This window comes from Triticum urartu, chromosome 5A (genome assembly GCF_056163025.1).
Source record: "Triticum urartu cultivar PI428250 chromosome 5A, HENAU_Tu73, whole genome shotgun sequence".
Classification (NCBI taxonomy): Eukaryota; Viridiplantae; Streptophyta; class Magnoliopsida; order Poales; family Poaceae; genus Triticum; species Triticum urartu.
The window spans coordinates 373,060,667-373,083,265 of record NC_141877.1 but is presented as its reverse complement, the minus strand read 5'-3'; the positions used below and the strand labels follow the sequence as shown (position 1 = coordinate 373,083,265).

General features: G+C 45.2%; 2 protein-coding genes across 4 annotated transcripts; one reads left to right on the top strand and one right to left on the bottom strand.

Moving 5' to 3' along the window:
- Positions 1-13,432: 13,432 nt before the first annotated feature.
- LOC125529438 (two pore potassium channel c) lies at positions 13,433-18,307 on the top strand. Of its 2 annotated transcripts, none has more exons than XM_087526088.1 (2): positions 13,433-15,094; positions 15,984-17,800. In XM_087526088.1, exons 1-2 carry the CDS (start codon positions 13,911-13,913, stop codon positions 16,150-16,152), a joined length of 1,353 nt encoding a protein of 450 aa, XP_087382214.1. In that variant the 5' UTR covers positions 13,433-13,910; the 3' UTR covers positions 16,153-17,800. The 2 variants fall into 2 exon arrangements, with proteins under 2 accessions (XP_087382214.1, XP_048549804.2); XM_048693847.2 differs by lacking the exon at positions 15,984-17,800 and adding an exon at positions 17,807-18,307 and having other exon boundaries at positions 13,472-15,094.
- Positions 18,308-19,359: 1,052 nt separating this feature from the next.
- LOC125529439 (chromosome transmission fidelity-like protein) lies at positions 19,360-20,411 on the bottom strand. Of its 2 annotated transcripts, XM_048693848.2 has the most exons (3): positions 20,123-20,395; positions 19,819-20,041; positions 19,360-19,712 (listed from the first exon to the last, which is right to left on the bottom strand). In XM_048693848.2, exons 1-3 carry the CDS (start codon positions 20,282-20,284, stop codon positions 19,642-19,644), a joined length of 456 nt encoding a protein of 151 aa, XP_048549805.2. In that variant the 5' UTR covers positions 20,285-20,395; the 3' UTR covers positions 19,360-19,641. The 2 variants fall into 2 exon arrangements, with proteins under 2 accessions (XP_048549805.2, XP_087382215.1); XM_087526089.1 differs by having other exon boundaries at positions 19,819-20,411.
- Between the last annotated feature and the right edge of the window lie 2,188 nt (positions 20,412-22,599).

Here is a 22,599-nt window from a genome sequence, read left to right as displayed (position 1 = left end):
CCTCCAGCAAATGGGAGTTGCATAATCTCATAGTCATAGGAACATGTATAAGTCATGAAGAAAGCAATAGCAACATACTAAACGATCGGGTGCTAAGCTAATGGAATGGGTCATGTCAATCAGATCATTCACCTAATGATGTGATCCCGTTAATCAAATAACAACTCTTTGTCCATGGTTAGGAAACATAACCATCTTTGATTAACGAGCTAGTCAAGTAGAGGCATACTAGTGACACTCTGTTTGTCTATGTATTCACACATGTATTATGTTTCCGGTTAATACAATTCTAGCATGAATAATAAACATTTATCATGATATAAGGAAATAAATAATAACTTTATTATTGCCTCTAGGGCATATTTCCTTCACAAAGCAGGAGAAGTTTATGGAAGGGCTGAATGATGAGATGAGTATGCAGTTGATGGTGGCAACATTCACCAACTACCAGGAGTTGGTAGATAAGGCTCTTATGATTGAAGGGAAGCAGCAGCAGGTTGAGAGCCGTAAGAGGAAGTATGGACAAGGGAGGTATAACTCAGGAGCTCAGCAGAAGCCTCGCCTAACCCCGAACTCGGGAGGACTTGTTCATAACCATGGAGGCCACAACCATAATGGAGGAAGTAACCATAATCATACTGTCCCAAGGAATGGGAATGGGAATGGAGCAAGCAACAATCAGAACCGCCCCAATCCAGCCACACCCACCAAGAGAGACCTAAGTCACATTACTTGTTTCAAGTGCGGGAAGACTGGACACTATGCCACGGAGTGCCCTGAAGGAAAGAATGGAAACAGAAATGGGAGTGCTGGGAAGAAGCCCAATCCACTCAACAAAGGACAAGTGAACCACGTTAACGTGGAGGAGGTTGAAGAGGAGCCGGACGCGGTAATAGGTAAGTTTTTGGTTAAGTCATTTACCGCTCTTGTTCTATTTGGTACTGGTGCATCGCATTCATACATATCAAGGGGATTTGTGGATAAGTTAAACTACCAACCCAAACCCTTAGGACCCCTCTCTTAGTGAGTTCACCCGGAGCAGAGTATATGGCTAGTCGATGGTGCGACCAGATACCCCTAACCATTGGCACCCATGTTTTTCTTTCTGACCTAATTATCTTGGAGTCACAAGGATTGGATGTGATATTAGGCATGGACTGGATGTCAAAGTATGGAGGGAGTATTGACTGTGCTAGTAAGTAGTAAGTCGATTTATCTCACCACCCCGGAGGGAAAAAGGATTAAGTATGTATCTAGGCATGTGTCTAGGAGGAGCCAAGTGAATACCCTCACAGGAGTTGTTCAGGAGGAAGTGCCTGTAGTGAGGGATTACCCGGATGTTTTTCCAGAGGAGTTACCGGGCATGCCACCGGATCGAGACATCGAGGTTTTGATAGAGCTATTGCCAGGTACCGGGCCAATATCCAAGAGACCCTATCGGATGCCCGCGAATGACCTGGAGGAAATTAAGAAACAGATCAAGGAGTTGTTGGAGAAAGGATACATTCAAAGGAGTTCATCACCTTGGGGAGCCCCGGTGCTTTTGGTGGAGAACAAGGATAAATCCCTAAGAATGGTTATTGATTATCGGGCCTTGAATGAAGTGATGATCAAGAACAAGTACCCGCTGCCGATGATCAATGATCTGTTTGATCAGCTGCAAGGAGCTAAGGTGTTTTCAAAGATCGATTTGCGATCAGGATACCATCAGTTGAAGATTCGAGAGAAAGATATACCAAAGACAGCATTCACCACACGTTATGGATTATACGAATATACGGTCATGTCGTTTGGACTGACTAATGCCCCTGCCTATTTCATGAGCATGATGAATAAGGTGTTCATGGAGTATTTGGATAAGTTTGTTGTGGTGTTCATTGATGATATAATGGTATAATCGAGTAATGAAGAGGAACATAAGGAGCATTTGCGACTAGTTCTCGAGAAACTCAGGGAACACCAGGTGTATGCCAAGTTCAGCAAATGCGAGTTTTGGTTGAAGGAAGTCAGATTCCTTGGACATGTTATATCAGGAGAAGGTATAGCAGTAGACCCCAGCAAGGTCCAGTCAGTCACTGAATGGATAGCACCCACTTCAGTTAGCGAGATCTGCAGTTTTCTTGGACTCGCAGGATACTATCAGAGATTCATTGAGAATTTTTCCAAGATTGTGAAGCCAATGACGGAGTTATTGAAGAAGGATACCAAGTTTAAATGGACAGAAGACTACGAGGCAAGTTTTCAGGAGTTGAAGAAACGTCTGACTACAGCCCCAGTGCTGACGCTGCCAGATATACATAAGGATTTCCAAGTGTATTGCGACGCCTCTCGCTTAGGACTTGGATGTGTGCTTATGCAGGACGGAAGAGTTGTTTCGTATGCCTCGCGACAACTAAAACCTCACGAGTTGAATTATGCCATGCATGATTTGGACTTAGCAGCCGTAGTGCATGCATTGAAGACTTGGAGACATTACCTTATTGGACACCGTTTTGATGTGTACACGGATCATAAAAGTTTGAAATACATCTTCACACAGAAGGAACTGAACCTTGGGCAGAGGAGATGGTTGGAGCTTATAAAGGATTATGACATGAAGCTGCACTATCATCCAGGAAAGGCCAATGTCATAGCCGACGCTTTGAGCCGAAAGAGTTATGCTAATATCCTTGTGAGTAAGGGAGTGCCAAAGGAGTTAGCAGAGAATATCATGGAACTTCGATTAGAGATTGTTCCTAGAGGTTTTGTTGCAACAATGAAGGTTCAGTCTACATTGTTGGGAAAGATTCTAGAAGCTCAGAAGGAAGACAAAGAGATTGCTGAGATAAAGGAGAAAATGAGCAAAGGAAAGGCCAAGGGTTTTCATGAGGATGAGCACGATACCTTATGGTTTGAGGACCCGATATACGTGCCCAAAAACACAGAGATCAGGAAGTTAATACTACAGGAGGCTCATGACTCACCATACTCGATACACCCCGAAAACACCAAGATGTATTTGGATTTGAAGGAACATTTTTGGTGGACAGGTATGAAGAAGGATATTGCCGAGTATGTAGCCGTATGTGATGTATATCAGAGAGTGAAGGCAGAGCATCAAAAGCCGGCAGGGTTGTTACAGCCTATGTCGATACCCGAATGGAAGTGGGATAAAGTTGGCATGGATTTTATCACCGGATTACCCAGGACCAAATCAGGATATGATTCTATATGGGTAGTAGTTGACCGTTTGACCAAAGTGGCACACTTTATCCTAGTGAAAACAACTTATACAAGTGCGAAGTTGGCCAAGATATATATGTCCAGCATCGTATGTCTGCATGGAGTTCTGAGGACCATCGTATCAGATAGAGGAACACAGTTTACTTCAAAGTTTTGGCATCAGTTACACCAGACTTTGGGAGCGAGATTGGAGTTCAGTACAACATTTCACCCGCAGACGGATGGACAGACCGAGAGAGTCAATCAGATTCTGGAGGACATGTTGAGAGCCTGTGCGCTAGATTATGGATCTAGTTGGGATGACAATTTGCCTTACGCAGAGTTCTCATACAACAATAGCTATCAAGCCAGTTTGAAGATGGCACCGTTTGAAGCCATGTATGGACGAAGGTGCAGAACATCGTTGATGCGGGATGAAGTTGGAGACCGACAGTTGTTTGGACCAGACTTGATCAAGGAGTCTGAGGAGAAAGTCAAGTTGATCCGTGATAGACTGAAAATTGCTCAGTCCAGGCAGAAGAGTTATGCAGACTCAAAACGCAAGGAGGTAACCTATGAAATTGGAGACAGAGCATATCTGCGAGTATCACCTTTGCGAGGAGTGAAACGTTTTGGAGTTAAGGGAAAGTTAGCCCCGAGATTTGTAGGTCCATATCGTGTTTTGGAACGGATGGGAGAAGTTGCCTACAAGTTGGAGTTACCTGAAGGACTGTCAGGAGTTCATGATGTGTTTCACGTTTCTCAGTTGAAGAAGTGCCATGCTGAGATGGCCGACATACCACTAAGAGATACCGTACCCTTGGAGGCGATTCAGTTGGACAATGATTTGACGTATGAGGAGAAGCCAGTCAAGATTTTGGAGTTTGCCAGTCGAGTCACCCGTAGCAAGGTCATCAAGTTTTGCAAAGTTCACTGGAGCCACCATACCGAGGATGAAGCCACCTGGGAACGAGAGGATGACCTTCGCAAAGACCACCCACACCTATCTTTCTAGCCAACCAGAATCTCAAGGGCGAGATTCATCTTAAAGGGGGTAGGTTTGTAACATCCCAAATTTTCAATTTGGAATATTATACATAGGTCATTCTTGCATATCATATTTTATTGCATTTTCGTTCCGCAATCCTCGAAATCCTAAGCAACTGAAGGACCCTTGGAGAGAGTTGGGGATTTCCTAGTTTTCATATTTGATTTTTATCAAATATAGAAACGAGGATTTTGGTTTTAATTATTTTTCTCTCCGAAAATATTTCATAATTAAAAATATATGAGAGGAGATAATATGACTTCTCCAAAATAAATGAAATATTGGAGGAAAAATATTAAAATCATTTATTTGATTTTATTTGGATTTTATTTGCATTAGAAAAATTGCACGTTTTCAAAACTGCATTTTAGGGCCAAGAAAATGTTCATCTTGTTCTAAATATTTTATTTAGACGGTGAAAATTTGTTTTGGCATTTTTAGATTTTTATTTTATTTTCTAGGATTTATTTTCTGTTTGATGGAATTATTATTTAAAAAAACTCCCAAGCGCCGACTGGGCCGAAACCGGGCCGGCCCAACCGCCCCGCGCTGCCGCCTTCCCTCGCACGCGCGCGCCGCCGCCGACTCGGACGAGGAGTCCGGCCGGGACTCCTCCTCGCCGCCGCCTTGGCCCCTCCTCCAAGCCGAGCCCCCCCTTTATATACTCCCGCCCCGAGCCGCCACCACCACCAACCACCGCCGCCACCAGCGCCTCGCCGTCGCCGCCCGCCGCCTTGCCCCGCCGCCGGAGCCCCGCGTCTCACCGGACCCGACGAGGTAGCCGTTCGCCGCCGGGTTTTTTTAAGAAACCGTTTTGGTTTTTTTTAGAAAACCCTAGTTCGTTTTTTTAGATCGGTTCGCCAGTTTTTTTCCCGGTTCTTCTATTTAGCGGACGTTCGTCTGTACGTTCGTTTTAACAAATGGTTTTCGCCCGTTAGTTACAGATAACGAACGCTTGTTCGTTAGCCTGTTCGTCAGTTTTCTTTTATCGGATTAATCCGCGATTATTTCTGATCGCGATTTCTGATCCGGTTTTTGTTTTAGTTTTTCTTTTCGCTCGTTAGTCGGAATCAGGCGATTCAAACGCCTACATCTTCGTCTCGAGACCCTCTTTCCGCTTAACCAACTTGAACAAGATTTTGGTACTGTAAAATTTGACCTTAGTTCAGATTAGTAAACGGATCTTGTTTCTTTCGCCGTTTGAGTTTCATTGCTCCGTTTGGTTTGATTATTTTTGCAAACCAGAGTTCTTAAGTTGAACTTTCCGGTTGGATCTTCTTATTTGAGTTTTACCCGTGCTTCTTTGTTAGTTGCTTATGTATGCTATTGTTTGTTTGCGATAGAATTCCCGGAGTGCGAAGCGTGTTATTTGGAGTCTCTAGGTTACGCGGATCGTCAGCAAGGCAAGTAACACTTTGATCATATCCCTTTATCACCCAGTTTTTATGCATTAGTTCCAATCCTCAAACATTGCATGATTAGGATGACATTAACCTGTGGATTGGGAAGTAGTTGATGAGGTAGAACCTATTACCCTGTTACATTCAAACCCTTGGGAGTTACTTCTACGCGTTGCTTATATTGTTATGCTATGCTCGTAGACGTGGATTGGGTGAGACAAATCCATGACAGATATGAGATTGTTAATTAAAGGTGCTAACAAAATAAGCAAGCTCCACCGATCCATCTATGGACTGGTGCAAGCATCTCGGAGTTGGAATAAACGCTTTGATAGTATGATCAAAGCATATAGATTTATACAGACTTGCGGTGAAGCCTGTATTTACAAGAAAGTGAGTGGGAGCACTACAACATTTCTGATAAGTATATGTGAATGACATATTGTTGATCGGAAATAATGTAGAATTATTCTGCAAAGCATAAAGGAGTGTTTGAAAGGAGTTTTTCAAAGAAAGACCTCGATGAAGCTGCTTACATATTGAGCATCAAGATCTATAGAGATAGATCAAGACGCTTGATAAGTTTTTTTTTCAATGAGTACATACCTTGACAAGATTTTGAAGTAGTTCAAAATGGAACAGTCATAGAAAGGGTTCTTACCTGTGTTACAAGGTATGAAATTGAGTAAGACTCAAAGCCCGACCATGGCAGAAGATAGAAAGAGAATGAAAGTCATTCCCTATGCCTCAGCCATAGGTTCTATAAAGTATGCCATGCTGTGTACCAGATCTATTGTATACCCTACACTGATTTTGGCAAGGGAGTACAATAGTGATCTAGGAGTAGATCACTGGACAGCAGTCAAAATTATCCTTAGTGGAGTAAGGATATGTTTCTCGATTATGGAGGTGACAAAAGGTTCGTCGTAAAGAGTTACATCGATGCAAGTTTTGACACTGATCTAGATGACTTTAAGTCTCAATCTGGATACATATTGGAAGTGGAAGCAATTAGCTAGAGTAGCTCCGTGCAGAGCATCGTTGACATAGATATTTGCAAGATACATACGGATCTGAATATGGCAGACCCGTTGACTAAAATTCTCTCACAAGCAAAACATGATCACACCTTAGTACTCTTTGGGTGTTAATCACATAGCATGTGAACTAGATTACTGAATCTAGTAAACCCTTTGGGTGTTGGTCACATGGCGATGTGAACTATGGGTGTTAATCACATGATGATGTGAACTATCAATGTTAATCACATGGTGATGTGATCTAGATTATTGACTCTAGTGCAAGTGGGAGACTGAAGGAAATATGCCCTAGAGGCAATAATAAAGTTATTATTTATTTCCTTATATCATGATAAATGTTTATTATTCATGCTATAATTGTATTAACCGGAAACATAATACATGTGTGAATACATAGACAAACAGAGTGTCACTAGTATGCCTCTACTTGACTAGCTCGTTAATCGAAGATGGTTATGTTTCCTAACCATGAACAAAAGAGTTGTTATTTGATTAATGGGATCACATCATTAGAAGAATGATGTGATTGACATGACCCATTCCATTAGCTTAGCACCCGATCATTTAGTATGTTACTATTGCTTTCTTCATGACTTATACATGTTCCTATGACTATGAGATTATGCAAGTCCCGTTTGCCGGAGGAACACTTTGTGTGCTACCAAACGTCACAACGTAACTGGGTGATTATAAAGGAGCTCTACAGGTGTCTCCAAAGGTACATGCTGGGTTGGCGTATTTCGAGATTAGAATTTGTCACTCCGATTGTCGGAGAGGTATCTCTAGGCCCTCTCGGTAATGCACATCACATAAGCCTTGCAAGCAGTGCAACTAATGAGTTAGTTGTGAGATGATGTATTACGGAATGAGTTAAGAGACTTGCCGGTAACGAGATTGAACTAGGTATTAAGATACCGACGATCGAATCCCGGGAAAGTAACATACAGATGACAAAGGGAACAATGTATGTTGTTATGCGGTCTGACCGATAAAGATCTTCATAGAATATGTGGGAGCCAATATGAGCATCCAGGTTCCGCTATTGGTTATTGACTGGAGATGTGTCTCGGTCATGTCTACATTGTTCTCGAACCCGTAGGGTCCGCACGCTTAAGGTTTCGATGACAGTTATATTATGAGTTTATGAGTTTTGATGTACCGAAGGAGTTCGGAGTCCCGGATGAGATCGGGGACATGACGAGGAGTCTCGAAATGGTCGAGACGTAAAGATCGATATATTGGACGACTATATTCGGACATCAGAAAGGTTCCGAGTGATTCAGGTATTTTTCGGAGTACCGAAGAGTTACGGGAATACGTATTGGGCCTTATTGGGCCATACGGGAAAGAAGAAAAAGGGCCTCAAGGGTGGCCGCACCCCTCCCCTTGGTCTGGTCCGAATTGGACTAGGGAAGGGGGGCGCCCCCTTCCTTCCTTCTCCTTTTCCCTTCCTCTTTTCCTATTCCATATGGGAGGTGGAATCCTACTAGGACTAGGGAGTCCTAGTAGGACTCCACACTTGGCGCGCCCCCTCCTAGGGCCGGCCTCCTCCTCCCTTGCTCCTTTATATACGGGGGCAGGGGGGCACCTCTAGACACAAGTTGATCCACGTGATCATATTCTTAGCCGTGTGCGGTGCCCCCTTCCACCATAATCCTCGATAATATTGCAGTGGTGCTTAGGCGAAGCCCTGCGACGGTAGTACATCAAGATCATCACCACGCCGTCGTGCTGACGGAACTCTTCCCCGACACTTTGCTGGATCGGAGTCCGGGGATCGTCATCGAGCTGAACGTGTGCTAGAACTCGGAGGTGCCGTAGTTTCGGTGCTTGATCGGTCGAGCCGTGGAGACGTACGACTACATCAACCAAGTTAACGCTTCCGTTGTCGATCTACAAGGGTACGTAGATCACACTCTCCCCCTCTCGTTGCTATGCATCACCATGATCTTGCGTGTGCGTAGGAATTTTTTTGAAATTACTACGAAACCCAACACCAGGCTCAAAGGGAACTGAGATGATTCATGCTAGAAACTTCCGTGTGCAGCCAAAAGCTATTATGGGCTCTAGCATAGTTGAGTAAGTTATGTGAAGCTCTTAAAGAGGTAGATCAACAGGTAGTGGGTTTGTAGGTTTGGTATGGTCTACCCGAAGTAGAGAGTTAATGTTTCTGAAAGACTATGTCTCGGTCATCCGTTTCTCAAACATCATGTAGTGCGAGAAATCCAACGGAGGCGATCGAGTCTTGTGGGGAAAAGTGCGCAAATCTCTGCAGAGTGTATAAACTAATCATGGTTAGCCGTGTCCCCGGTTATGGACAAATCTTGAGTATCTAGTACTTGGAGTATCTTAAGTATCTCATCACTCTTAATTAATATTGTTGGGTTGTTAATCACTTTAATTGGGATTGAGTTGGAGGAACCTTCTCAATGATGTTTCAACTACCATGATAGTAAATTTAAAATCTATTCCTTTGTTGTAGGGGAAAATTGGCTTTTTGCAAAAACTATAACCATAGAGCTTTCCACCAGCCAATTATGCATGTAGTGATATCATTATTCTGTTCTTGCTCTACTGTGTTACTTTGCCAGCATATTCCATGTGCTGACCCGTTTTCGGGCTGCAACGTATTATGTTGCAGACTTTTCATACGAGGAGTAAGGTTCGTTAGGTCGTTGTTGTGCAGCTCAGCTATGTCGTTGGAGTTGATGGACTCACTTTATCTTCCAAGCCTTCCGTTGTTATCGTATTAGATGGCCTTAAGCCATATTTATTGTAATAAGTTCTCTTTTGAGACATCCGATGTAATAAGTGTGTGATTGCTACTCTGTTATAAAACCTTCGAGTACTATGTGTGTCAGCATTATCGATCCAGGGATGACACTGAAGCACAGAGACTTGACCGTTTGAGGTCGGGTCGCTACATAATGGCTATAAAGATAAAGCTTGTTGGGAGACAACCCAATAGTTATATTTTTTTGTTTTTTGTGCATACAATTCTGCTACTGTTATGGTTGTGTTTTGTGTTTTAATTAGTGTTTGTGCCAAGTAAAGGCTTTGAGATGATTTGGATGATGGTTGTTTTGATTCTGTGCAAAAACATAAACTTTTGCGTCAAGTAGCAGAATTGTTAAAATTTGCTGGAGCGTAATAAAATTCTGAATTTATTACACATGATTGATATACAAATTTCTCATGTTTTCCTGATTTTCCAGAATTTTTGGAGTGATAGAAGTATGGTCATTGTTCGAATCACTACTGACTGTTCTGTTTTTGACAGATTCTGTTTTCGTTGTGTTGCTCGCTTGTTTTGATGAATCTATGGATTGTATCGGGGGTATAAGCCATGATGAAGTTAGAATACAGTAGGCATGATTCAATAATAAAATATGAATGGGTTTACAACTGTACCTAAAGTAGCGATTTGGTTTATTATACTAACGGATCTCACGAATGTTTTATTGAGTTCTGTGTGCAGAAGTTTTCAAGTTTTGAGTGAGATCATGATGGATGAAGGAATAAGGAGTGGCAAGGGCCTAAGCTTGGGGATGCTCGAGGCACCCCAAGGTAATATTGAAAGACTCTCAAGCAACTAAGTTTGGGGATGCCTCGGAAGGCATCCCCTCTTTCTTCTACCTAAATATCAATGAAATCACCTATATTTCGTCCAAATTTACTGAATTTCATCGAATTTGCGACTTTTTTTAAAAAATCGCCCATGCCGGTGCGGACGCGGCTGGGAATCAGTTCCCCTCACGCCGAAATTATCGTCGGCAGGCCCCCCAAGAGGCGCTATTTTTTTTTTGCCTAAAAGCACCCTTGGGGGCCGAACGGCTGAAGATGCTCTAAGTGACAACTTTATGAAAAATGTACTCCCTTAGTTTGATAATGGAGAGCATTTTTTCTCTGAAAGTCAAACATGTCTATATTTGACCATGTTTAAAGAAAAATATCAACCCTCACAATGCAAAATCATTACCATTACATTAATCATTAAGTGTGCTTTTATGTTTTATTTATCTAGTATTTTACGCGTTGATTGGTTATCTTATAAATTTGGTCAAGCATAAAAATGTTTGAACAAGATATACACTACATTATAGAGAGGGAGTAGGTAACAAAATATGCAGTAGTTTTTTAGATTTTTTTTACTTTGTTTAGCGTTTGTGTTTTTCTCGGGAAGGCGAGGCGATGGCGACTCCCTGACGATGGAATAATGTTCTCCTCTCCTAGCCCCCGTCTCGGTGGTGCGTCTTGCGTTGTTCGAGAGCGTGTGGAAGTGTCCCTCAGGCTGATCTCGTGGGATTCAGTCGTCGTTTGTCTTCGATGGTTTTGCGTGGATCCGGCCTGAGTTCATGTGTTTACAGGTTAGATCATTCTGATCTACACTTCTGTTCATCGACGACGTTTGTCGTTTTGGTGCGTCGATCATGCGGGACCTTAGCACGACGACTTGTCGATTGCCCACTACAATAACGTTTGCCCGGCTCCGGAGAGGGAGGAACGATGAGAGCGATGCGCCTTTGACTCGCTCTAGTGTTTGTAGTAGTCGCTAGGTGATATACGGACATGAATGCAATTTGTATTACTCTTCGTGTTGTTTGTGCCGTAGATCAAACGATTTCTTGCAAAAAGCAAGCACAAAAAAAACGAGGATATATTTTCCATGTGATCTTTTTTAACACAGTACACTCATACATACGCACATACACCCACCTTATGAACGCGCGGACGCACTATGAACACTTCCGAAAGATTGAACCAACATATCATCTTGAGATTGATGAAATCACCGCAGAGGACTTTGTAATCGATGGAGACATCTCCTCCCCTAAACGCACATCATCAATCAAAACGATTAAAACAAATTCAGAAAAAAAAATGGATGTTTAGTTTCACCTGGTCGGACAGCAAAAGCGCCACGGATGCGGGCATGAGCTAATCGGCGTGTCCATTGAATGCACGCGTACGTTTCCCCGTCTAGCAGCAGAAGTTTCCATCCAGTCACATCCATCGACCGGACGTCCTTTGCAACTTCAAGTGTCACGGTTAGATATTTGATTGGGCTTTTGATGAAGCCTTGTATAATCTTGTCGATCTCTCCATCGCTAGCCTCTTATCCATTCTAAACTCGACCGGTCATTGTTTTTTCGTGCTTATAATAGGTCAAATCAGCGCGGCGGAAATGAACTGACCGCTGAGAATGTAGGTGCATTTTATTTCATCAACATAAAATGTTTAATTACGCTGCCAAGTAGTCATTCCGACAGTGCTGACATATGAAGAAAGAAGACAGAAGAAAGTAGCATACGTGGCTATTCACCCCGGGCTCAGCTAAGCCCGGGTGTGAACAGTAAAATCATTTTAAATGACAAAAAAATACTCAAAAAATTTCAATTCTTTTGTGGTGCAAGATTCTCATTTTCGTGATGCCTATGTAAAATTGGATGAAGTTTGGGCATTTGAGGAACTCATGAAAAAAAGACAAAATTCAAGCGTCTTAGAAACTTTTGGAAACATTACTGTTCACATCTGATTTTGTCTATTTTGCCATGAGCTCCTCGAATGTCCAAACACCTTAAATTTTTGCAAGAACATCACACATTTGAGCATATTGCACCATAATAAAAATCATTTTTTTGTATTTTTTATTTTACTTCTCATTGAGTGTAGATCAGCCCGGACACCAAATTGAATTATCGGAAAGTAACTCATTTTAACCCATTTTCTTGCTATTATTTTTCACTACACAAATTGTATCTCCTTCATTGTTTTTACTTCCTTTTATGTATTTCTTTAAAGCCCTTTTCTGCCTTTATGAATTGACTTACATAAATTGTCATCAGTATATGATGATACTCCAAAAGATCGTAGTGTGCTTTTACAGTTAGTCTCTTCTACTCCTTTCTTCATCGCCTTTTGCAAACTTCATTTTGCCGGATAATGATGAATTATCCTTCATCGCTAACCGTCGATGTAATTGTCAACACATTTGTTTCCTCACCAGTTCGTCTCTATATTTTCCCTCCAGTTCTATCCTTCATGAACCTTGCCGACGTGTCCACCTCATCTCCTTCGCGACGCATGTTGCATCTAAGGACCATTTGTAACATGCATACCGCGACATAACCATACCAGACATCTTAACTTTTATCAGCGCGTCACGTAATAGGGTTAGCAAGGGTGACATGAACACACTTGGTAGCATGCAGAGTCCACGTCCGAGATAACCGAGCAAGCAGAAAAACCTGCTCCGCAAGAGATGCTAGTTTCTTGCGGCGTCGTTTATGTTGGGTCACATGGCCTCTGCGAACAACTCAACACGAGGAGATGGAAGGACCTGGATATGCACTCGGCACGTAGATGAAGTAACTTCCATGTCAAGACCTGTGGCGCTGCAAAGGTGCAGAAGCGATGTTGTACCGGACGCCTCCACAATTCCAAATTTCCATATTTGTATGATATTCTCCGTCACAGTACACGAAGCAAAGACGATGATTCTTGAAAACCTCATTTTTTTTAAAGTTAAAAAACGCTTTTGTGTATGCTTTTTTTTCTTTTAATAAGGAATCCTTGTTGCTATTGCTCTTCATTTTGTTTTGATTCATCGTAATTTGTATCGATTTTAGGTTTTGTGCACAGAAAGTATATACAAAATCGTTTGTGAAGAAACACAGCCGGGCACGTTGGGACCATACCAACGCGTGGGACAATTCCTCAACAGTTCCTTACACACTCGATCCAACGGCTTCCACGGTCACAAACCAAAACCTAGCTGACAGTGACGGCGACAAAGATGAGATGTGCCCTCATCTCATCCTTCCCTTCCCTGTTCCGCCCGCTATTATTGCGTTGCATCATCGTCGATCCGTCTCCCGCCGCTCACGAGACCGATCGTCCATAAACAAATCAGCCGATCTCAATTTAATTAATTAATATAAGCCCGAGAAACGGGACAAAATTAGCAGTCGGAAATATAGGGGCATCGCCGTCGTCAAGTGGCCATCGCCAACGTCCCGCAGCCTCCGCCTCCGCCTCCCTCCTCCTCCAACCTTCAATCACCTCGTCCCCACCGGCGGCCCCGGCAATAAGAACCCGAATCGCGCCCCGTCCCCCTCGCTCAGAATCCCGGCGAATCTCGCGCCGGACGCAGGAATCAAGAATCCCCGGGGATATTCATCGGGAATCCGGGAAGAAAGCCCCGGCCTTGGCGGTCCGGCCATGGACACGGAGCCGCTGCTCCCCACCACGGCGCCGCAGCCGCTCCACCCGCTGCCGGAGCACGCGACGCTCTCCAACTTCGACCTCGCGCCGCCCTCCTCGCCCTGCCCCTCCCCGGCCTCCTCCTACAAGGACCGCCTCATCTTCGGGCCCCACGACCCGCCGCCGCCGCCGCCGCCCCCTCCCCCGCCGCAGTCCGCGCGCCACTACCGCCGCATCTCCGTCGCCCACCCCGACCCGTTCCGCGACTACGACCACCCGTCCTGCTCCTCCTCCCCACCCTCCGACGAGGACGGCCAGCCCCAGCCCACCACGCCCTCGCTCTTCAATTTAATCAGCGGCCGCACCAACCTCCACCGCTCCCGCACCGCGCCTGCCATGGCGCCGCTCAGCGCCGCTGTCCTCGCCGCCTCCGCCCAGGCCGACCACCAGAACCCGCCCCCGCCGCCGCGGAGGCCGGCCATCGTGCTGCACGCCTTCCTCTTCCTGCTCGCCTACCTCGCCCTCGGCGTCTCCTTCTACGCCGCCTTCCCGGCCAACTTCACCTCCTCCGCCGGGCCCACCCACCCCGTCGTCGACGCCCTCTACTTCTGTATCGTCACGCTCTGCACAATTGGCTACGGGGACATCACCCCGGCCAGCCCTGCCGCCAAGCTCTTCGCCATATCCTTCGTCCTCATCGGCTTCGGCTTCGTCGACATCCTCCTCTCTGGCATGGTGTCCTATGTGCTCGACCTCCAAGAGCACCTCCTCATCACCGCCATCAAGAACCCCCGCTCTGCACGCAAGCACCGGCACAACTACATCTTCGACATCAAGAAGGGCCGAATGCGCGTGCGCATGAAGGTCGCCCTCGCGCTTGGTGTGGTGGCCATCTGCGTCGGCATTGGGGCCACTGTGCTCAGGAAGGTGGAGAACATGGGCTGGCTCGATGCCGTGTACCTTGCAGTGATGTCGGTGACCACGGTCGGATACGGCGATCACGCGTTCCGGACACTGCAGGGCCGCCTTTTTGCCTCTGGGTGGCTCCTCGTGTCCACACTAGCCGTGGCACGGGCATTCCTCTACTTGGCGGAGATGAGGATCGACAAGAGGCACCGTGCCATGGCCAACTGGGTGCTGTCCAGAGACATGACCGTGTCAGAGTTTCTCGCTGCAGATATCGACAACAATGGCTATGTCACGTAAGTTATCGCGGTATCAAACCTTATTTTCATGCCTGCATTGACCAATTCGTCTTATTGAATTTCATTCGGCAATTTGGCATGTACAACGATTCTGAAAGTATTACGTCCCTGCAAAGATGCTTTACTAGGTACTTGATTTGCGGATAGTAAGCAACATGTGTGTCAGTTGGAAACCAGCACATCATGACATTATCAAAAGCTCTGGCATTCAGTAACAGTATAGTCATACCTCAACTCACAAGTCACAGAATATCTTGATGCCAGCTAGTGGACAGTAGGTATATTATTAGCACTAGCTGACATACTGTTATAATTTCCACAAATGAGCTGATAGGTTTTGTGCCTTATTTTTTACAATAGGGTGTTCTTTGCGGTCCACAAATGAGCCGATAGGTTTTGTGGCTTATTTTTTACAATAGGGTGTTCCTAACAGTTGTGTTGTGCTTAACATAAAGATAAAATCTGGAAACGGTAAAATAATGGCTCAAATTAATACTACTTGGTTTATTTTTCTTACTCAGCTTAGTACTTCATATATGATTTGTTTTGTCCTGCATTTTGAATTTGCTCAAATGGAAAATCTGAAAATTTGGTGAAGAACATGGTATTTGGAGACGGGTTACTATTGTTTTAATAGAATAATAAATATGTGATCTGAAAAAGAGACGACTTAGAATACGGTGCATAATAATTATATATACCATGTATCACTTGTGATTCTGGTGAATTATGGCCACACAACTTATTTTATGTTGGCATATAGTATGAATAAAATTATGAAATCGGTTGTCTAGCCATGTTAGTGGAATCAATTATTTGGTTGTTGTATTTTGCTTATGTTTCTATGTATATTTCTGTGATGAATTGTTGCTTTAAAATATTATAGAGCGCAATTAAAGGGCTGTAAGATGGCAAGGGCATTAAATCCAAAGAGCATGACAGCCTTTTCAACTCAGAAGCGTGCCATAATAGGATCCGAAAATGGTTACCTATGTAAAGTATGGCGTGTGAGGGAAGGATGGTTTTTATTAGTAAAATACAATTGTAAATTTTAATGGAATCTTTAGTACTGAGTAAATGAATCAACTTATGACTACTGTATTGCTGACTTTTGTGCTTGTTTTGGTAACTCAAACATGTTTTGTGTTGTATGACAACCCTGAGCCCATGAGAAATGCATTATGTTAGGGTACATATTAATTTGCAAGAGAGCGATTAATTTTGGTAATGCCCTTATACAAGACAACACATTGTCCATAATGCTGTTTATTTATCATCATATGCACGCTGTAGTACAATCATTTATCATAATGAAAGATATTTCCATTAGTTATGAAGCTATACCATATCCTGTTTTTCTTATACTGAGGTATTCACATAGTTTGCTGAGGTTCTTCCTACTGCAGACACAAAATTTTTTTTGCTTCTGTTGTAGAACTTCACTAAGCATAAATTAATCAGGGATAATTGATGATTATGATTATGAGGTAGTTTAAAAAATATGCACACTGTATTGAAAATTTGAGATGGTGGATTCTGTAGTTATTCTGTAATGTATATGAATAGGGGAATTCAAGATACAGTACTTTTGTTGCAATAGCTCACCCCCTTGGTCTTCCTTTTAAGTTGGACTGTTGGAAGCCTTGGTCTTCCTCTTAAGTTGGAAGAGAGAATTGTGCCCTGACAACACATTTCTTTCATGATTCTATCGCTTGTTAGTTGATCTACAGAATAAGGCTTGATTTCTATCACATTTGACTTGTCTTCAAAAAGAAAAGGAAAAAAAAAATCCCAACATGTATAAAGCTATTTTTCTCCCAAACATAGCATTCTTGTAGAATGTCCAATTCTATGCTTTCAGCCTAGCGCTAAGAGTTGTTATTTGCTATACTTTGTGTATTGCACCTATAGTATATCCAGTGAGTTATCTTGATAATGTTTCAGTAATGCATTTAATTATATATTTTATATGTGCAATTATTTCAGAATCCATTGATGTTAACCCTTAGACTTCACAGCTACACTCATCTTCATGTATTTTTCTATGGTTAGCAAGTATGGTTCTCAATTGTTATCTACGTTGAAAATGTAGTGGTTGTCACCAATCATCAACATAGAAAATGTAGTGGTCTTTGGCGTGTATTTTAATTGTATATTCATTCCATTTTAGTAAACTTAATTTATTTTGAATTTCTAAATGATTTGTTTTTGCATCCATTTCTTAGCACATTGATTTGAACATTTTGTTGAGAAGCATTTATTGTTTGCTTGAGTTTGGCATGTATGCATCCAAGTGATTTGCGTCCACACTACAAAAATGAAAATTTTAATGGCTGTCTTAGCATTATACAGCAGCTGTCATTCGAACAGAATACACAATAATTCGGATTGCAATAGTAAATCAATGTTGTTTAGGCTGCTGATTGCATCATACTGCTTTGTACTCGTGAAGCTGCATATTCCACCCATACTTCTAATTTGGTGCCAACACAAATAGGCAATTTTCTCGAAATGCTTATGTTGTTATACTTTTAGTAACAATTATTACACAGCCAAAACGGTTAAGCACTATCATCTAATGATAACAAATACGTAGTTTTTCCATCACATTTCCTGGAAGAGCATTGCTTAGTTCCATTTTGGACACAACTTGCTTGTTTCTAGTAGCCGTATTGGTTAATGATGTTCTGCATTTGCACATTGTTTCAGGAAATCGGAATTTGTGATTTACAAGCTGAAAGAGATGGGGAAGATTTCGGATAAGGACATCAAGATGATCGTGGAGCAGTTCCAGAGGCTGGACTCTGGAAACTGTGGAAAGATCACGCTCTCGGATCTCCTGCAGAGTCACCACCTGGGCCATGAACCGAGGGACATGAAAAGGGGGAAGAATTCGTGACGGATGGCGCCGAGCCGAAAAAACCCGTAGGACAGCAAGAATTTTGGGACTGTAAAATGCATGAAAGGAAGGTTAGAGCTAGGATGCCTGCGCCGGATGGGATCATTTGAAGGTAGAATAGCTCCAGATAAGTTACCAGCATGGGTGGAATGATCCTACTGCCCTAGAAGCGGTGAGAAGATCATTTCTTCATGCCTGTAGGAAGGAGGCTGTAAATACAAGCAAAGCGGTTATCGAGATTCTTTTCTTTGGAAATATATGTGGCGGGTGAGGTGATCTGTTTTGACCTCTCACTCGTAATGTTTCTTTTCTCTGGTCAAACGTGAGATGGGTGACAGGCGTGGGCCGTCTGGTCCACATAACGGATTCAGGCCCGCGGTTGGATGCCAACGCCCCACTTTTTGGTTAGATGGATGGATAGATCTCTACAGCGGAGACCAGGCGTCCGTTTTGTTTGAATGATTTGACGTCGTTTTCTGGACTTCAGGCACAGTCACGCTGTCATGAAATTTAATTCTCTCTTTTTTTGGCGCTGTTTGAGATTGAGATGACCATGTGTAAAATGTAGGTAACGACTTGGACCTGGTGAAAAATTGGCTGTCCAGCAAATTTGGCGACGGGAGGTTGACCGGAAAACGAGGGTTGCCTCGAGGGAGCAGGCAAGCCTCGTCCAGCCGCCACTGCATAGCATGGGTGGTCTCTGGCCTCTTTTTGACAACCTTCCCTGAAACATGCGACGAGGAACGGACTGTGCCCCCAACGGTGGGGCTAGCTCCAAAGCTTTTGGGTGTAAGACGACATGGGCGCCGCAACTCCGTTAAGGCCTTAATTGTTCGGATTTGACGTCCGAGATTCTAGTCCTTCAAATACCTTTAAACCAGTTTTCATGGTGAAGTATGTGTCTTGTGTCCTGTTATAAAACCACTGCTTTCAAGGCAGATATTCTGGCCTCTATTAATTATTTGGACCTAGCAACTAACATGTTCCCGCAGATTTGGTCTTCCTAGTCGCGTCCATTGTGCGTGGCATCGCTGGTACGTATGAAATATTTCCACTTTCATGTGTGGAGTATGATCTATACTGGCTGGAACTGGATAGAAAACATTGGCGTTTGTCATCTTTATCTGAAGATGCTGCTCTGAGACATAAACATGACCAAGTGGCTGCCAGGGTTATACGGTGTGATCTTAACCACCACCACGAGGACTTTCGTTCTTACATGCTACTGTCTATGTGTTTCTTGTTAATCTCTTTTTCTAGTCACGGTTAATTGCTTCGATGCTAACCGTATCTTATGCTTCAAAGTTCAAACACGATAAATTATACTGCATTTGAGTATCATCTAGATGCATAAGTCAGGAGATATGCAAAATGAACCTGATCACCACAAGAATATAAGCAAATATGATGGTGGTATTTGGTTCCAATAGCAGTGGACCCAAACAGCCCCACAAGTTTGTGCTAATTTGTCACTAGTGTGCTTCAACGAGACGGAAAACTCATACTGGTATACGTACGGCACAAGCACAACGATGGCAGAGGAAGATGTGACCACTAACTAGACAGGGGAAACAAACGGGCACAATCAGAACCCCCAGGGAGCTTCAGATCCTTAACAAACTTATTTTGTCAGAAAGAGGATTCTTCAGGAAGCGGGAGGCACGGTTGATGGGGTCGCCGCTTCCGGCATGGCCTTCTTCTCCTTCGGCACCGGCTCTGCAGGAGGAAACCGGAAAAACACACCATCAGCAAAGTTTCTACTTCGAATCACCGACACCGTGCTGGCAATTGTGGTGAAAATGGAAATTGGGTCGGTGATTACTTGAGATGAGGGCCTTGGGGCGGTCCTTGAAGAGGATCTTGTGCCGGATGATGCCAATCACCTCCAGCTCCACCTCCGCCGCCGCCGCCGCCTGTCCACCTTGTCCGAGCTCGCCGGGGTTCCCCTTGTCGTTCTTCTTCTTCCTCAGCACCAGAAGGGGCTTCTTGAGAGTCACCTTCGAGCCGGCGAGCTCATGGTACCCCACGGTGAAGGTGTACCCGCCCTGGCAATGGCAAGACCGCCGTGAAGATCCCCCAAACCAAATCAAGAAACCAAGTATGCAGGGAGGGTTGGTGGTTCTTGCCTTGGAAGACGGGGCGGAGGAGGTGGAGCAGAGGCGGCCGATGTGGAGGCCCTGGATGCGGCCGGAGAAGCAGGGCTGCGGCTGCAGCACGCCCTGCACCTCCACCACCGCCCACTCCGGGCACGCCGCCTCGCCGCACCCGCACCGGACTTGGATCTGCATCGCCGCCTCGCCTCGGATTGGATGTGGGGACAGAGGGGAGGAGAGAGATCGATAGGAGGCGAGGGTTTGTGCTGGATGTTGGCGGGCTGCTTTCCCGCCCTTTTCATTTCCCCGTGCTTCTATTAGTTCGCGCCAAAACACCCCCAATTGTTTTTGCTTCCCTTTTTTCCAAATAATGTTCTTTGCTTATACGGCCCCACTTGCTCCAACGATGAAACAACGGACCCTCCCCACCCCCACCCCCTCGGGGGAGACTAGTATAGGATGAGCCTTTTAGAGCAACTCCACTCGTTCGCCCCCCCCCCCCCCCCACGCATAGGCCGGCACTATTTCGGACGCTCGTCCGGTGATTTTTAGGCCCTGGGGGCGATCTAGGTTCCAGCCACGCCCCCAGGTGCCGCCCCCAAGGCGTCGTAAATTCAAACTTGGTCCATTTCCGCTACCCAAAAAACGCCACAAGTCCGGCGATCAACGCCACAAAAGTCTCGGCGATCGGCGATCACCTTGCCACAGTTCGGCGATCAATAAAAAGTTCGGCGTGCAAAAGAAAGGACGCGTGGGCAATGCATCAAATGGTGGTGTCAACCTCCGGAGTCGGAGGAGTCGGCGTGCGCGGGCTGGTCGGCTTCGGCGTGGCTTCAGTGCTGGGTGTCATGGAGGCATCATCGCTCGGGCTTGGCGGCGGCGTTGGGGTCCGCGTGGGAGTTGGCGCCGCCGTCAACGGCATCTGGTTCAGGATGAGGCCGCGCTCCGCCAGGTACCACACCTTGAGCTGCTCGTCGTCGCTCCGGAGCATGTCCCCCTCCTCCCCACATCAGGAAAGCCAGGTCGGTGTTCCTCTTCTTCGCGCCGACGTTGGTCCGGAGAAGGTCGAGCTTGACGGCGATGTTCGTCATCAACGTCGACCATCGCGCCTCGATTTTCTCTTCCCTCTGGGCGGCCCGGGTGTTGGCGTCGGTGATGCAATGCTCGATGGACTCTTGCAGACGGCGGTAGCCGGCTCGGCGTGTTTCGCCGCCTTGGCCCGTTTGTTGTCGTCGGGGCGCTCGGCGTCGGCGTGCCCGGCTTGTAGGCCTCCTTGGCCTTGGCGAGGGTGCGCCGACGAAGTATGGGTCGACCAGTTTGCGTTTGTCGAACTCCGACTTGACGTGCTCCCAGTACGTGTCGGCGCTCTGGTTTGTGCCGGTGATCGGGTCGAGGCAGACGATCTTCCACGCTTCAGCGAGGCACTCGTCTTCTTTAGACGTCCACTTGACGTGCGGCTCGCCGGTCCTAGGCGCACGTTTCTTCTTTTTCCCTCTCCTCGCCGGGGCAGGCGCCGGGTCCTCCTCCTCCTCCTCCGGCTCCTCCTCACTGTAGTCGAGCTCGTCGTCCATGTCGCCGTTGAGGTCCATTGTATCTTCTTGGGCATTTAAGCCGGGGGAGGCCGCAGCGGCAGCCAAGCTGGTCGTGATGATGTCGTCCATGTCGGCCTCCGTCGCGTCGGGGTTGCCGAGATGCGACGACGAGCCTTGTGAGAAGAGCCCGCCACGGCGCAAAGGTGGCGTCAGGGAGGATGCGTAAGCTGGTGGGGAGTAGATGTACGGGGGGTACTGGACGCCGGCGAACGCAGGCGAGGGCGTGCGCTGGGCGGGGTGGCCACGTGGAAAGGTGATGTTGGGGTTGAACCCGCCGTGCGCGTCGCCGTCGGCGTAGCCAGGCGAGGGCGCGTGCTACCTCTTGATTTTGCGTTGGTTTTTTCCTTGAAGAGAAAAGGGTGGTGCAGCAAAGTAGAGTAAGTATTTCCCTCAGTTTTGATAACCATGGTATCAATCCAGTAGGAGACAATGCGTAAGCCACCGAATATCTGCACAAACAAACACCAACTTGCACCCAACACGATAAAGGGGTTGTCAATCCCTTCACGATTATTTGCAACGTGAGATCTGATAGAGATAGATAAATGAAAAAGTAATGTTTTGGTATTTTTGATTTATGGAACAGAAAATAAAAGATTGCAAAGAAAGTAAGTAGGAAACTAAAAGTGTAGATCGGAAACTTATATAATGAAAAATAGACCCGGGGGCCATAGATTCACTAGAGGCTTCTCTCAAGAAAGAAATTATTATGATGGGTGAACAAATTACTGCCAAGCAATTGTTAGAAAAGCGCAAAGTTATGACGATATCTAAGACAATGATCATGAACATAGGCATCACGCCCGCGTCAAGTAGACCGAAACGGTTTTGCATCTACTACTATTACTCCACAGATCGACCGATATCCAGCATGCATCTAGAGTATTAAGTTAAGCAAGGTGACATGATGTAGAGGAA